The sequence below is a fragment of the Hyaena hyaena genome, unplaced genomic scaffold (genome assembly GCF_003009895.1).
Source record: "Hyaena hyaena isolate Hyena2069 unplaced genomic scaffold, ASM300989v1 scaffold_18, whole genome shotgun sequence".
Lineage (NCBI taxonomy): Eukaryota > Metazoa > Chordata > Mammalia > Carnivora > Hyaenidae > Hyaena > Hyaena hyaena.
Genome location: NW_024080649.1, coordinates 3,186,793 through 3,204,597, shown reverse-complemented (window position 1 = coordinate 3,204,597; position 17,805 = coordinate 3,186,793). Strand labels below are relative to the sequence as shown.

Genomic DNA, 17,805 nt, shown 5'->3' with positions numbered 1-17,805 from the left:
CAGATGCCCCAAAGTCAGTATGTTCTTAAATATAACTTAAACAAACATGTATAACAGCACAAGCAGTATTTTGCTATTATGTATATCATATAACTTTATATATTATATAGAGAAATAATTGTTCTAACCAATAAAATGGAGTAGACTCTCTTTGTATTGTATTCATTTATAGCCAGTCACCTGTTTCTCTTATTTAAAGAACACATTTTTGGGGTACTTGGGTGGTTCAGTCGATTAAGCATCAGACTCTGTATCAGCTCAGGTCATGATCTCAAGGTTCGTTTGTGAGTCTGAGCCCTGGGTCAGGTTTCGAGCTGACAGTGAGAGACTATTTGGGATTCTCTCTCCCTCCCTCTCTCCCTCCCTCTCTCTCTCCCTCTCTCTCTCTCTCTTTTGCGCTGACAGTGAGAGACTATTTGGGATTCTCTCTCCCTCCCTCCGTCTCTCTCTCTCTCTCTCTCTCTCTGCCCCTCCTACACTCATCCTCTTACACTCATCCTCTCTCTCAAAAATAAATACATAAACATTAAAAAAATAAAAAGAACACATTTTTATTCAAATAGAATCAATTTCTATACTCAAAAATGTCAATCAGGGGCAGCCATTATGTAAAACAGTATGAAAGTTCCTTAAAAAATTAAAAATTAAAAACTGAACTACCATATGATCCAGCAATTTCATTTCTGGGTATTTATCCAAAGAAAATGAAAGCACTATCTGGAAAAGATACCTGCACCCCTGTGTTCACTGAAACATTACATACAATAGTCAAGACATGGAAACAACTTAACGGGACACTTTACATGGGTAAAGAAAATACACATGAACATGAATATTATTCAGCCATAAAAAAGAAGGAAATCCTGCTGTATGTGACATGAATGGAACTTGAGAACATTAAGTGAATAAGACAGAGAAAGACAAATGCTGTATGATCTCACTTACATGTGTTACTTAAAACAAAAGAAAATAATATAAAACAAAAACCATGAACTCAGAGATACAGAGAACTATAGAAAAGAGACTGATAGTTTCCAGAAGTGCAAGTGGTGGGGGAATAGGTGAAGGCAATCAGTGGTACAAAATTCCAATTTATAAGACAAATAAATTCTACGGATATAATGTACAGCAGGGTGACTATAGTTGCCAATGCTGTATTATACATTTAAAAGTTGCTAAGAGAGTAAAAAGGTCTCATCACAAGGAAAAAACTGTAACTACAAGTAGTGATGAATATTAAGTAAACTTATTATCATAATCATTTCCAATATATACATACATCAAGTCATTATGTCATACACCTAAAATATAACGTTAAATGTCAGTTATATCTCAATTAAAAAAAAAAAAGAATATCATAGGAATAAAATGACCCAAAAAAACCCCTCAAACAAACAATTCTTTTGGATTTAAGAATCTCAGGGGCACCTGGGTGTCTCAGTCAGTTAAGCATCTGACTTCAGCTCAGGTCATGATCTTGGAGTTCATGAGTCTGAGCCCCACATCGGGATGTGTGCTGACAATACAGAGTCTGGAGCCTGCTTTTAGTTCTCTCTCGCTTTCTCCCCCTTCCCCCATTCATGCTCTGACTCTCTCCCTCTCTTTCAAAAACAAACGTTAAAAAAATAATTTAAAAAAGTAAAATTAAAATTAAAAATCATAGCATAATGCAGGGTGCCTGGGTGGCTCAGTTGATGAAGTGGCTGACTTTGTCTCAGGCCATGATCTAGTGGTTTATGAATTCAAGCCCCACGTTGGGCTCTGTGCTGACAGCTCAGAGCCTGGAGCCTGCTCTGGATTTTGTGTCTCCCTCTTTCTCTGCCCCTCCCCAGTTTGCTCTATCTCGCTCTCTCTCTCTCAAAAATAAATAACATTAAAAAAACCTCATAATACAAAAATTTATTTCTAGCAGAAAAAAAAACCGTTTGTTTGAGCCCCACATTGGGCTCTCTGCTGTCAGCACAGAGCCCGTTTCAGATTCTCCGTTCCCCTCTCTCTCTGCCTTTTCCCCACTGTGTGCTCTCTCTCCTCTCTCTCAAAAATAAATAAATATTAAAAAGAAAAAATTGTTTAAAAAGAATCCTTAACTCTTAACACAATTATTCCAAAAGTGGTGGTATTAAACCAATGAAATAAATAATACAAGTATGGTAGTCCCAAATTGGTGTTTTAAATGCTATACCACTCCTAGGACCCTACAGAAATTAAAGGCTAAAAAAATAGTGTTTCTATACATGAAAAATATACATATATATTTTTTTAACATTAGTCTATATAATATATTGCTAAGTCTTACTTCTCATTCACTTATATATTTAAAGTGAAGTTTGCTCCTAGAATATGACAGTTAAAAATTACAAGATTAATTGAATAGTTGTTAGAGACCAGGATTTAACAGAAGTGATCCTCACACACGCCCATACACATACCCCACTTCACTCCACTAAACTCCCGGGAAAACTATGCCAAATACAAGAGTTGAGAAAGCTAAGTTATGAAGAACTGTTGCTACATTAAAAAGGGCTACTTCCAGTTCTATAACATCGCCTCATCTTTCTTGGTTATTCTGTTCTGTGGGGCACAGAATTTTTTTTAAAAAAACCTTTTTTTACTAAGACCCACCGCCCAAAATATAACTCTCCCAAACACAAAGGAAAAAAAGTTCTGTTGGAAAGGATTACATTTTCTGATAAAGGCACATTATCTATATCATAAAATTAAGGCCACATCTCCTGCTTTCTCAATTAATTACCCATGATGATTGTCTTATTATGTATTAATTTAACCATTCTAGATCCTTTTTTTTTTCAGTTGTAACATGTAAAAGTTCCCCTAAGAGAACCATTACGTACATTTTGCCCTAATGCTGTTCCATTCAAGTTTCAAGAAAACTTTCTTATTTGAGTATTCTAGGTTTAGAGAATAAATTTACCTCATTTTCATCTTTATTATCTAAATTTTTGTCTTTAAATAGCTTTCATTCTTTAAAGGCCAAGTTTTTGAGCTGTTGTAATTTTAATGCAATTGTTATTTTAACTGAAGGTTTCCACATGGGTTTATATAACTAGAACACAATCTCAGACTTTCGATACTATTCCTTCCTTCTTTTCTGGATATGGTATTCATTCATTCAATATTTATCAAGCACATTTCAGATTATAAAGCACTTGTGCCAGATGCTATTGAGAATGCAAAGAATAGTTGCTATCATTGAGAAAATTACCACCCAGTACAACTTTTTAAGCAAAACTGGACTTCACTAGATGTTCTTTACGGCTTATTACAGCTTTAATTTTATGGTTGACTCTAACTAATATTTTACAGTCAATTATTTTACCAAAAGTTTGGGGTTTTTTTTTCTAAATAGATGTATAATCTAGTACTTCAATACTAAAGTTTTCCTAAGTTTTAAGACACCATTCATCAAATTATTTCTGTAATTTTGCTAACACTTAAAAACAATGATTAAAAATAATACTTAAAAATAACTGTTTAAAAAGACATATAAAACTTATACTCTGAAAACTACAAAACCCTACTGAAAGAAATTAAAGAAGATCTAAATAAAAGGAAAGAAATTCCATGGTCCCAGACAGGAAGGTACAATATTATTAAGATAACAATATTCCACAAACAATACTCTTCAAAATAGATTCAATACAATCTGTATTAAAACCATAGCTCACTCTTTTTACAGAGGTTGAGAAGCTAATCTTAAAACTCAAATGGAAATTCAAGGGACTCTGAATAGCCAAAACAACCCCGTAAAAGAAAAACAAAATTGGAAGACTCACCCTTCTCAATTTCAAGATTTATTTCAAAGCTACATAATCAAGACAGAATGGTACTGACATAAGAACAGGCAAATGAAAAAGAACTGAGACACCAGAAATAAATTAACTCAAAATGGATCAAAGATCAAAATCTAAGAGCCAAACTAGAATACTCTCAAAAGAAAATGTAAATGTCTTTGTGACACTAAGTTAGGCAACCGTTTCTTAAATAAAACACAAACCAAGAGTAACAACAACAAAAGATAAAGGAGTCTTAAACAAAATTTAAAATGTTTGTGCATTAAAAGATACTATCATGATGCATAGGAGCACATGTACCCCAATGTTCATAGCAGCACTCTCCACAATAGCTAAAACATGGAAAGAGCCTAAGTGTCCATCAACAGATGAATGGATCAAGAAGATGTGGTTTATCTATACCATGGAATACTACATGGCAATGAGAAACAATGAAATCTGGCCATGTGTAGCCACATGGATGGACCTTGAGGGTGTTATGCTGAGCGAAATAAGTCAGGCAGAGAAGGACAAATATCATATGTTTGCACGTAAAGGAAGATTAGGAGGAACTTGACGGAGGAACAAGGGGGAGAAGAAGGGCGGAAATGGTGGGGGAAAGGGAGAGAGGCAAACCATGAGAGACTCTTGAAAGCTGACAAAAACTGAGGACTGATGGATGTGGGGGGAGGAGGGATGGGCATGGAGGAGGGCACTTGTGGGGATGAGCACTGAGTGTTATGTGGAAACTAATTTGACAATAAACTATTTGTAAAAAAAAAAAAAAAAAGATACTATCATGAAAGTGAAAAACAACCCACAGAATGAGAGAAAATTTCTGTGAATCATCTATCTGATAAAGGACTTGTGTACAGAATATATAAAGAATTCTTACAACTCAACAAGAAGACCAGTAATTCAATTTAAAAATGGTAAAACCCTTTAATAGTCATATTTCCAATGAAGACATACTAATGGCCAATAAACACATGGAAAGATGCTCAACAGTATTAGTCAATAGGGAAATGTAAATCAAAACCGTAAGAATGTCTATAATAAAAAAGATAATAACAAGTGTTGACAAGGATATGGAGAAATCAGAACTCTCCTACATTGCTGCTTAAAATGTAAAATGATGCACCCATCACTGTACTCTGAAAAGCTCCAAGCTGTACTAACAGTTCAGAGCTTGGAGCCTGCTTCAGATTATGTGTCTCCCTCTTTCTCTGCCCCTCTCCCGTTCATGCTCTGTCTCAGTCTCTCAAAAATGAATAAACATTTTTTTAAAAGAGGTATTTTAATACCTAAGGTCCAAACTAGCAGTATGGTATATAGTATATATGATCACTGGGCAAACTTAAATTTTATTAAAAATTAGTACTTACATTATACTTAAGCATAAGACAGTACTTACTTATAAGGAACAGAAAGTTCATATTGTTTTGACTTTTATATTAACCTACAGAAACAATCAGAGTAAAAAAGTACATACTTCCTACACACTCTTTAGCCATATAACCCTCTCAAAATTTAAACTACTTTACAAAGAAATTTTAAAGTTCTAAACTTCAATTTACAATTTTTAAGTATAGGGGCAAATCATATGCTCTGATATAAGGTGCACAAAAAGTACTGCCTTATTAACAAATAAAAGTTAAAGTCAACCAAAAAAAAAAAAGTTAAAGTCAACCATATTAATTTCATTCTCCAATCTAGATTGAATTATGAAATCCTTTAAAACACTGTTATCACTGTTTATTCACATGTAATCTCTTCTACTAACCTATAAGCTACATGTGGCCAGGATCTAGGTGTAAATTCATTTTGAGCAATGAATAAATATAAATATCATGACTAACTTATACTTAAACATAAACATCAAAAGTCATCCCTAAAAAAAATGCACTTGGCTACATTATAAAATATAAGAATATATAAGAAAATTAAAAATGTCACTCCTTTTATGCCCTTTAAAAAAATAGTTTTCCCTTCAATAACATTATGGTGGTTAAACAAAAGTTAAAGAAAAAAGAGTACACACTGTATAAATCCATTTATATAAAGTTCTAAAAATGGCAAAACTAATCTATTTTAAGGAAAAACAGATCAGTAGTTGCCTAAGGGGCTAGAGTGGGCAGAATGACTATAAAAGAGCAAGAGGTAGACTGAAATGTTCTCTATCTTGTCTGCAGTGATTACACAAATGTATACACTTGTGTAAAACTCTTGAAATGCTCAAAACTGGTGAATCTCTGTATCTTTATATAAAGATGGTTTGTCTGAGGGATGATGGGAGCTGGGGGGAGGGGAAATGAGTGATGGGCATGGAGGAGGGCACTTGTTGGGATGAGCACTGGGTGTTATATGGAAACCAACTTGACAATAAACTAATCTTTTTTTTTAAAAAAGATGGTTTGTTATTTAAAAATAAAAGGCAAGGAGAGAAGGGATACAAGAAGTAACCACAGAGTCAACAAGTAAAATGTAGAGAGTACTCTGAGAAAATAGAGGCATGAGTAGAAGACAATACATAAAAAAAAAAAGTAGAATGGGGGTCAGTACAAAGAACCACCATAGTAAATTAATAGGGCCCTATGCAAAATACCACTACTCAGAGCTTTTCAGAGTTTGGTCCTCTAACTCTGAAAGAGTTGTTCTTCCTCTTAAACTCTTAGGTGAGCAAAATTGATACTAATGTCTCTGCTAAAGAAAAGGAAAGCTTGCACAGTATTTCACAGGGTTTCAAGGCCCAACTAGAATTAAAATCCATGTTTTTTAATGGCTAACAGAATTTTCACGAAGTTCATTAATAATGAACTAACTCCTGAAGCTCTATCAGTACTGTTTTTTCTGTTGCTCATCTCCTTTCAAATTTAGTTAGGCTCTGAGACACATCAGCAGAAAAAGGTGCAATGATTCCATGCTTCCATAAACTACTGCCAAAAATACCAAGAGTCATGTGGCATCCTCCGTCTCTCAAGTATTCTCCTGAGGTGATGCTATGCTTACCCTTCCCCTGCTTTTCACTTCTGAGTATCATCATCTGTCAAAACAGAGGTGGCTCAACCAGTGATGTGCTTCAGCAAAATCTTAAAGACACTCACCAAAGCCAGACAATGATCAGCTAATTTTATGTGTTAAAATATTCCCCAAAAGGATCATCATCATATTCTTAACTGGTTTTTATATATGGCTTATAGACTTTCTCTCTTTTATGGAAACTGTTTAGGTAAAGAATTCTACACAAACCACTCTTTTTATACCATCTGAACAGTGGTGTAATTTTAGTAGGGCCCAAACTATAAATACCAATGATCAAACTAAAGAAAGTCAGGATAAGCCCAATACTCTGTGGTAAAACAGTCAAGCTTCAAATCCCAGCCTTCTTGATTAGCTATGTGACGTTGGGAAAATTAGTGAATCCGTCTGTACCTCAATTTGCTTATTTATGAAATACGGATAGTGATACTATCTTATAGGATTTTTCTGAGGACTAATGTGAAAGATATCTATACAATAAACAAAATATAGATATTTATATTACAGATATTTTATGGATATTATTATAGATATTATAGATTTAAAAATCTGTAAAATTTTAGCTATACAAATAGCTGAAAAATTATTCAATTATTACCAATATTGAATTTATTATTATTCTTTCTTCACCAACACTGTTTCTTTTAACATGGTGTACAAATATTGCTTTAAGGAATTTTTTTAAAACTAAAAAAAACAAAAACCCTAAATTTATAATGATAAGAGTAATCAACAACAATTTAGGTCACTCTTAAAAAACTTTTCTGGGGCACCTGGGTGGCTCAGTCGGTTAAGTGTCTAACTTCGGCTCAGGTCATGATCTCACGGTTTGTGGGTTTGAGCCCCACATCAGGCTCTGTGCGGACAGCCAGCTCAGAGCCTGGAGCCAGTTTTGGATTCTGTGTCTCCCTCTTTCTCTGACCCTCCCCTGCTCATGCTATCTCTCTCCCTCTCTCAGAAATAAATAAAACATTAAAAAAAACTTTTCTGTTCTTGCCTCATCTTCATAAACAGTACCAATAAAATAAAATGTCAAATTTACTAAAATTAATCGTAACATTTCTGAATGGGAAAGAAATGAATAAACATTCATGGGTGACCAGCCATAATTATCACCATCTGTCAAGAAAATATTTAAAAAAAAAAAAAAAAAGAAAAGCAAGAGAAAAACTTTAATTTCTCAACAGTTATTAGGAATAAATAGGGGTACCTGGGTGGCTCAGTTGGTTGTGCGTCCGACTTCGGCTCAGGTCATGATCCCACAGTTTGTGGGTTTAAGCCCCTCGTCAGGCTCTGGGCTGACAGCCTGGAGTTTAGAGCCGTTTCGGGAGGGGGGGGGTGTGTGTGTGTGTGTGTGTGTGTGTGTGTGTGTGTGTGTGTCTCTCTCTCTCTCTCTCTCTCTGCCCCTCTCCCACTTGCACTCTGTCTCTTCTCTCAAAAATAAACATTAAGAAAAAAACTTTTTTTAATAATTAAAAAAATAATAATAAATAAAAAAGGGCGCCAGGGTGGCTCAGTCAGTTGAGTGCTCGACTTCAGCTCAGGTCATGATGTCATGGTTCGTGGGTTCAAGCTGACAGCTCAGAGCCTGGAGCCTGCTTCAGATTCTGTGTCCTCCTCTCTCTCTGCCCCTCCCTCACTCATGCTTGTCTTTATCTCTCAAAAATAAACGTTAAGATTTTTTTAAGTTAAAAAAAGGAATAAATAATGGTAATTAAAAATTTTCATGTAGCATATCTTTAGATCCTTTATCACAAAACCAGGTTTTATTTATATTTAGAAGCTAAAATCATTATCTATAGTTAATCCATAAAGAAAATTTCTACATTTTCATTCAAGGACATGTTTATATTTAGTGCATTACATACTGTTAGTTTTTTTAACCTTGATTTTTATTAAAACAACAGCAAATAAAAGACACAAATCTCTTTTATGTAACTTGAAATAAAATCTTTGCAACAAGACAATAACAAGTTAATAAGCAACATGTCTACTGAAGAATATCTTATACCTTAGAACTAACAGGACTATCTTCTCTCACTAAACAAGCAGGCCCAAATGATGTCTCAAATTAAATATGACCTTTATTTTTTTCTAATTATCTATTATTCTTTATGGAAAATATAATGAGTCAACTTTTTCTAATATAAAGTAGCTATTTTTTATATGTAATACCAATCACAGTAAGAAATGTTTCTCTGGGGGTGCCTGGGTGGCTCAGCCGGTTAAGCGTCCGACTTCAGCTCATGTCATGATCTCACAGTTCGTGGGTTCGAGCCCCGAATGGGGCTCTGTGCTGACAGCTAGCTCAGAGCCTGAAGCCTGCTTCAGATTCTGTATCTCCCATTCTCTCTAACCTTCCCCTGCTCACGCTGTCTCTCTCAGAAATAAATTTTTAAAAAAAGGAAAAAAAAGAAATGTTTTTCTGTACTATCACTTTCTAGCTTTAGGGAACTCCTGGAATAATTACAGTAGAGTCAAGGATGAATTACGAACAAGCCAAGAACCATTTAATTATGAATTTCTATCTTCTTACTGTAATCAACAGAATTCTAGTACTGAATAAAAGTTACAAAAACAGAGTTTAAGAAGTAATGGCTTAACCAACTCTACTAACATCAGCCCTAGGAAGAGAAATAAATCAGGCTCAATGGCAATTCAGAAATATTCCATAAAGTCAGTAAAACACTGCTACTGTTTTTAGGATCTTCATTTTGTGAACTATAAAGTATAATTATGCACGGGGTCAAAAAATTTGACAATGGTAAGAAAAAAAGCAGTTTATTGTCCCTAACTCATTGTTAAAATAAAAATAAAAAAAAAGGGGCATCGGGGTGGCTCAGTCGGTTAAGTGTCCAACTTCGGCTCAGGTCATGATCTCATGGTTCGTGGGTTTGAGCCCCACGTCAGGCTCTGTGCTGACAGCTAGCTCAGAGCCTGGAGCCTGTTTTGGATTCTGTGTCTCCCTCTCTCTCTGACCCTCCCCTGTTCATGCTGTCTCTCTCTCTCTCTCAGAAATAAATAAAACATTTTTTAAAAAGCTTAAAAAATAAAAACATCTTCATTTCAAATATTAAATTCGTACTAACATTGTCTCACATTGATATTTAGCTCTTATTTAACCAGTTACATAATTTTATCCACCATGTAATCTTGTAATTCCTGCTTGTAAACACATTTAAAAATTTTAATCCATTGTTTTTATTACTCTATTTTTTCCAATTCACTATTATTTTTCTTGTTTTACCTGATTTTATACTATCTTAACTTACATCTCTGTATTTCCAGAATGACCTCTTAATCATATTCGTTTAATTTCATTTACTTTAATTTACTTTGTTATCTCAGTTTTTCTATAACAATGTATGCCAAAATCAGTATTTTTTAATATAGAAAGTGTAAGAAATGATAACTTTTTCTCTGTAGTGAATCTTTTCTCTAGGTACTCAAAAGACTCCTAGCCTTCAAATTTGTAAACCATCTTATTTTTTTCAATATATAATAACCTATCTTCCTTAAAGAAGGCAGAGAAAATACAAAATGCAAAAATAGAATCAAAAAGTAAAATCTTACAGTACACACTTTTGTACAGACTTTTTAAAAAAGGTTTATTTATTTATTGAGAGGGAGAGAGAGAAAATCCCAAGCAGGCTCCATGATGTCAGCGCAGAGCCGGACCTGGGACACAATCTCACGATGGGGAGATCATGATGTGAGCCGAAATCAAGAGTCAAATGCTTAACCCACAGAGCCACCCATGCACCCCTGTAAAGGACTTTCTGTGGGAGTTATTTTTAATATAATTGCAAGAGTATCTCTTTTATTTACTTATTTTATTAAGAGTTTACATGTAGGGGCGCCTGGGTGGCTTAGTCGGTTAAGCGACTTTCGCTTAGGTCATGATCTCGCGGTTCATGGGTTCGAGCCCCACGTCGGGCTCTGTGCTGGCTGCCAGCTCAGAGCCTGGAGCCTGTTTCAGTCTGTGATTCCCTCTCTCTCTGACCCTCCCCTGCTCAAGCTGTCTCTCTCTCTCTCTCTCTCTCTCCCCTCTAGAAATAAACAAAACATTAAAAAAAAAATTAAAAAAAAAAGAGTTTACATGTAATTATGGGGTCATCAGAAACATTATTTACAGCTATGTATTATTGAATTAGATACCTAGACTCTCTTCTCACTGTCAAGCCATCACATTAAGTAAAAAGGTAGTAGCAGAACTACATATGGTCACCAATATTAACTAGACTTATTGCAGTGGTCACTGTTCAATATATACAAATAATAAATCATCACCATGTGAAACTGAAATTAATATGATGTTTTATGCCAGCTATATCTCAATTAAAAAAAAACTACTTCCCTATTCTTTTAAATATATATATGTGTGTATAGATATATATACATATATACGTATACATATCTATCTATCTATCTATCTATCTATAGATATGCAAGGAAGACCAGCATCAATACATAGGATAAAAGCAAACTTAATTGAATGGTAAAGAGATTTTGAATCTATAATTCAAGCTCAATGGCACTCAACTATAAATTTTCCAACCTTATTTTCTTAAAGAGAGAACTTAAATTTGGAAAAAACATGTTCTATAAAAAAATTAACAAATGTATGATAGTAATTAAATTCTCCTCACTCTGGGCTGCATTTACTATTAAATGGATATCTAGACTACTGATAGAAAATATACACACATATTACCAGAAAATACTTCAAATTATAGAACACAGGGAGTCAGTGCAGTTTAGTAGTTAAGAGCACAGACGACGGTGACACTACCTGTGTTGGAATCTTGGCTACAACTTACCAGTCGTGTGACTCTGGGTGAGTTAATGAACCTCCCTATACCTTAGCTCCCTCATCTGTAAAATGGAATAATAATAACCATCTCAAAGCGTTGTTATGAAGAGTTCAGTGAGTTCACACTTAACAAAGTTCTTGGCACATAATCGTTGTTTAAAATTTTTAATTTACCTAACATTTACTGAGGACTTACGATGTACTAGGTTAAATGCTTTACACATGAATTTGCCTTAAAATAATCTTCCTAGCAACCCACAATGAAGATACTGTGACTGCCCCCATTTGAAGATGAGAAAATTGAAGCACAACAAGATTAAATAACTAACCTGAGGTCATGCATAAATGCTGAAACAAGGATTTGAACCCAAATCTGATACATGACCTACAATTTTAACACAGATTGCAAGGTACACTACATACTAGAAGCAGTAGCCTCCAGCTGTACTTTATCTTAAGGAGAGGGCAGGGGAGAGGACAGACTTTGCTGTAATAAATCAAAATAAGTATTTCCTGGAATAAAGTAGGGTATTTTAAAAATATAAGAAACATCACTACAATACAGAAGTATTTTTATATGAAATGACAGATGTCTGATATTTATTTTAAAATAATATAGCTTGGGGTAACTGGGTGGCTCAGTTGGTTAAGTGTCTGACTCTTGGTTTTGGCCCAGGTTGTGATCTCATGGTTCGTGAGTTCAAGCCTCATGCTGGTCTCTGCACTGACAGTGTGGAGCCTGCTTGGGATTCTCTCTCTCTCTCTCTCTCTCTCTCCCTCTCTCTCTCTCCCTCCCTCTCTGTCTCACTCTGCCCCTCTCCTGCTCATGTGCACCCTCTTTCTCAAAATAAATAAACTTTAAAAAGAAAATAAAATAATACAGCTTAGGAGAAGGGAGAGGATAAAAGAAACAAGATTAGACATGTATTGATGATTGTTAAAACCTGGTGACAGGCATTTGGGGGTCCATCACTTTATTCTCTCTACTTTTGTATGTTCTTTAAAATGCCCATAATAAAAGATTAAAATAGAAGTAGAGTGCAGAGATTAAATACTCTACTTTCATTCCACAAGCAAACAACTGTCTTAGGATTCCCTGTATCAAAGGCATAAAAGGATTCTTGATATTTATACATTTTACAATGTACATATAATCTGTAAAAGGATGGTCTTATTTTTTTAAAAAGACTGAGTATCCTCTCAACCAAAATAAGAAAGTAATGAAAGTATTTAAGCACATACAGGTAAATATACATATTAAATGGCTGTCTACATTTCCATCAACTTGTTAAAATTATTTGCTGAAATAATTAACACTCTTTTTTTTTTTCATCTTTCTCCCGCCTGGTAATCTCTATGATTATCTGGTCTGCTGCTCAGAATATGGATAGATTTGTATAGACAAATATGAATCTACAGCATGACACAAATTGAACAATACGAATAAAAAACAGAAATCTGCTTCACTAAGATACACTCATAAAATTCCTCACCTCAAACCGTAGTCGATCTTTGTACTAATATGTATCAGTGGGCTTCTTATAAGTATAAACATAATCAATAATTAGAGAATATTTTATATGCTCTAAATCATAGTTGAAACAAATTAGCTGATACTAAAGAAAAACATTTAAGCCAGACACTATATTAGGCATTTTCATGCGGCTTACATCACTAAATTTAAGAGATTGTATCTATTTTTATAGAAAGAATATTAAAGTTTAGAGAGGTGAAATCACCTGCGCAAGGTCAGAGCTAATAACCAATAAACTGATATATATTCAAAATTAAGCTCAATGACAAAACCCACTCCCCCCCACCCCACTATGAAAGGTAAACATCTAAACTCAAATCAAACTTAAATATTTAGGGCCTTTTTTAAGTGGACCACAAAATGTTTAAGTTACTGGTCACATATTTTATAGTGGCAGCTTGGCTTTGGGTAAAGAACTCGAGCTAAAAGACAAAAAGCATTATTTCTGCTATTGTGTGACATTTTTCTGCCAAGTCTCTTCATTTCAGCCTTAGGCTACTCATCTATATAATGGGGAAATGAATATCCTTGCTGTCTAATTGCAGGGTTCGAAATTTCAAAGAGGATATATGTAAAACCCCTTCAAAAACTACAAAACACTGGGGGTGCCTGGCTGGCTCAGTCCAAACAGCATGTGACTCTTGATCTAGGGGGTCGTGAGTTTGAGCCCCACATTGAGTATAGAGATTACTAAACCATAATAATAAGCTTAGAAAATGTATATTTAGGGGTGCCTGGGTAGTTCAGTCAGTTAAGTGTCTGACTTTGGCTCAGGGCATGATCTTGTTGTTTGTGGGTTGGAGACCTGTGACGGGCTCTGTGCTGACAGCTCAGCGACTGGAGCCTGCTTCAGATTCTGTGTCTCCTTCTCTCTCTGCTCCTCTCCTGCTTACACTCTGTCTCTTTCTGACTCTCAAAAATGAATAAATGTTAAAAAAAAAAATTTAAGGAATATATATATACTTAAATTACAAAACACAAATAGGGCCTTTTTTGTCTTAAAATGTTAAAATAACAAAGTTTGCTAAGGTAATTGTCAGCTGTTTAAATTCTACACCTTCTATTAACACTTCCAGAACTTTCTCAAACCCTTTTTTCTTAAGCATAGTTCAATCATCATGTCTATCCTTATCCTTATCCTTTCCTTATCCTTAAAAATAATGCAACAGTAATGACATCAATGCTTTGATAATAAATATTTAACATGCTGTTTTGAAATGCTCAGCATATAAAAGTTCTAAATTCTGAATTTTCAAACTAAATATGTGTTTGGTGTCATTCTTAGTTATACTCATGATCTTAATGTTTGAGCCTTTTCATATTCAGTTTGTTTCTAAAAAGCTAGAATTAAGATCTGGAATTCTAAAGTAGAACACCCAACACATAATTTTTAATGAGTTTTTTCAAGGCTTCTCAAAGCAGATACAATAAGCTAACAAGCACATCAAACACAGCAACAAAATCCACTGAAACATTCAGCTGCTCTAAAAGAAGGATCAGGCTCTTTGGGAGAAAACTACATTGTATGAGTTTGCAAAGTTTCACACTTTCTCATTTAAACTCCATTTCAGAGAAAGCCTTTGCATACTCACACAATATGCTTTAAAATGGCACTTTGCTGACCTTCCAATAGTCCAGCTCTATGAAAATTCTGTGATGGGTGTAACTTCAGAGAATCTGAAAAACACAAAAAGCATTAAGCACTTTTTATGCTGAATGACTTAAAAAAAGAAAGAAAAAAGGCAAGGGTAGCATACATCTCTTACATAACTGCCACGTATTTTTAAGAGCTAAAGCCCGTATTTGTGAATATGCTCGGTAAAGAAGGCTGAATTGCCTCACATCGGTCTCTTTGCTAAACTTAGATGGTCATAAAGTGTTTGTTTCATGGAAAATTATCTGATGATTGCTGCACAAACGGTGTTAATGTCTTGACTATTTTTAGCACCCAACTGTACCACATTAGCCCTCTTCTAAGAATCACCTCTTGACATCATCTTTTTCTTCTGACACTCAAAACTACACTATTTCCAAACTCCTTCAGGTACGGTGCCGGAGAAACATCCTACAGGACGGTGACTGCCAACTAAAGTCATCGGAGCGACAGACAATGGCTACAGTTACTAAGTAGGACTCTGTGTACAAACCCAGTCGTCAGTCTGTAAAGTCCAGTACCTTCCAGACGAAACCTTCTCACACTGATTCACTTAAACAATTTCAAGGTACTGATACCGGGAGGCTGAAGTCCCCCTTTCCGGAGGGGGTGGAATCAGCGGATGGATACATAACACCAAAAAGCGATTTCTCAGGAAGGAGGTTCGCAACGGCACATAATTTTTTTTAATATGATGAAATGAATAGCTAATAACCCAGTTTTGTCTTTTGCCCCTCCCAGTGGTGTAAAAAGTGGTGAAGAGTGCAGCGCGAGCATTTTGGTTTGATGCCCCTTTTGCACGGGGAACCTGTTCTAACACATTCTTGTGGTGCCCAGTATAGGAATTTAAACCCGGTAGAGATGAACTCAAGTGTTGGTACTGTGGATCCCGGGAATCCCCTTCAGGCCTTAGCCAAGAAGAGTTTTTAAAATGGGAATCTCGTTGCCCCCTCCCTGCAACGAACCCTTGAACGGCAGCGAAAGAGAAAATTCTCAAAGGACAAGCAGCGTCAGTGCCTGAGCTGGTACCCTTGGGACAGGAGAGGAATAAAACTGAATCTGGGAGAGCACCCCTATCTCTGAAAAAGAGAGGGAGATGGAAGTCATTAGAATGCCACATAGGTGGAGAGAGAGGAAAACAAAATTCGGGCCCTTTCCAGCAATAAGATGACGAGGAAAGGAAGAACGCCTGGTCGAGGGGGGCCGTCCCAACAAGGGGAGGGAGTGGACTAGGCCGGAGGGAGAGGGGGGTAGAACGACGGCGCACAAACAACCTGGAGGGGGAGAAAAATGGTGCCCCTGCACCCAGAACCGGCTCCAAGCCACGCCGCTCGTTTGGGGGCAACTTTGCTGGGGAGGATGGTCCTGGTAAGAGGGGCCGCGGCGCGCCGATCGCAGCGGCCCCAGCGCGGGGCCCAGTCTGGGGGTAAGGGGCGGGGGGGGGGGGAATCCCTGAGCTGGGGAGGCCGGGGCCGGGTGCTCGAGGAGTGTGGCGGGGCCGGACACGGCGAGGGACTCCCAGTGCGACTGGTGCCGCAGAGACCGGGGGCCGACGGCAATTGGGCCCCGTGTGGCCGGCGGCTCCGCGGGGGAGGGGCCGCCACTCCTCCCCGGCCCCTTCCACCACCACCCGACCCCATCGGCCTCTCCCCATCCCCCAAAACAGGCCCGACCGGCCCGGGCTTGCCCCTAGCCCCGACGGGGACCCCTCTGGCTCCCCCGGGCCGGGCCTCCCCGCCCCCACGCCCCAGCCCCCAGCCTGACTCACCTCGCGAGTACAGGGACTTGGGCGATTCCAGGTCTAGGTCCGCGCTGAGCAATGAGATGAAGTCCGAGGGCATCGCAGCTCGACCCAGCCCGGCCCGAGGGCAGCGGGAGGGGGGGAGCGGCGGTGGCGGCGGCACCTCCTCTCCGGGACCGCGGGCACCGAACCGGGGGCGGCGAGGCGAGGGCGGCTGCTGCTGCCTCCTCCTCGAGGGCAGTGACTTCCACCGGGCCGAGGACCGAGGAAACAGCAGCGAGGTGGAGAGGAAACTCCACGGGGACTAATTCCCGGCGAGCCAGGAGGGGGGTTCAGGGCGGGGAAAGGGAGGGGGGGAGAGCCAACGGGTCCGTTTCGTGCTTCTCCTCAGCGAAAACTGACGGTCGCCGCCACCGCCGCCGCCGCTGACAGGAATCTGAGCCCCGCCCCCCGCGGGGCACTGCGCAGGCGCGGAGGGGGGCGCCCCAGAGCCGAGAAGAGCTGGGGCGGCCAGCGGAGGGCGGGGAGGCGCGCCATGGAACAGCATCAACAAGGGCTTCGCTTCCTGCCGCCTCGGCCGGGGCTGCTGTTCCCCAGCCGGGGAAGGGCCCCTCCAGCAGGGAGGGAGGCAGGGAGATGTCCGCGCCTGGGGCCCCGGGGAGGGAAAAGGTATTTGCGCCGACCTGGTGGCGGCGAGCCCGAGGCGGCCGGTCCAGCATGGAGCTGAGGGCAAGAGAAGACAGACCGGGGGGAGCCGAGGTGCTTGCGGGAAGAGTGGGAAGGACCCCAGAGCTAGGCAGGGCCGGCCGGGGGCTGGCTGGCTTGGGGTCTCGCTGGGGAATGGAGTTTCATCCCTGGGACGGCCACCAGCCCTTGAGAGTTTTCATAGGAGTATCTAACTTGTGTCGGCCAAAGGACTAGCAAACTCATTTCTTAATTAGGAAATGAAAGCCCTTATCTAAAAAACTCGAGTTATTGGTTGTTTTTAATTAAAGTACTTCTCCGTCCTTTGCCCTCCCCCTCTTTTGTTTCCCTTCCCCCATCCTTTAGAGGCTGAAAATTCAAATCAAAACAAAAAACAACTTTCTGATTGTGCTGGGTGGCCGGGTTTATTCGGAATGGGAGATAAAAGACTATTTAAAAATTGGATCATATGAATCCACCTAGCCGTTCTAGAGGAAAAAACGAAAAAAGCAAACCTAAACACCTCTCTTACAAACCATTTTTCATTTT

The 17,805-nt window shown here is 38.3% G+C and overlaps 1 protein-coding gene across 4 annotated transcripts in view; it reads right to left on the bottom strand.

Annotated features, from left to right (window-relative positions):
• Window positions 1-16,896, bottom strand: part of NFAT5 (nuclear factor of activated T cells 5) — a 113,796-nt gene extending 96,900 nt beyond the window's left edge. For 2 of the 4 annotated variants that reach the window (XM_039222855.1, XM_039222858.1), the window contains exons 1-2: window positions 16,600-16,896; window positions 14,801-14,854 (exon numbers count right to left, since the gene is read on the bottom strand). In XM_039222855.1, the coding sequence (XP_039078786.1) occupies window positions 14,801-14,854; window positions 16,600-16,672 (127 nt within the window). In that variant the 5' untranslated portion in view covers window positions 16,673-16,896. The remainder of the gene's footprint in view (window positions 1-14,800; window positions 14,855-16,599) is intronic. The other 2 variants (XM_039222867.1, XM_039222872.1) reach the window with 1 other exon arrangement.
• Window positions 16,897-17,805: the final 909 nt, after the last annotated feature.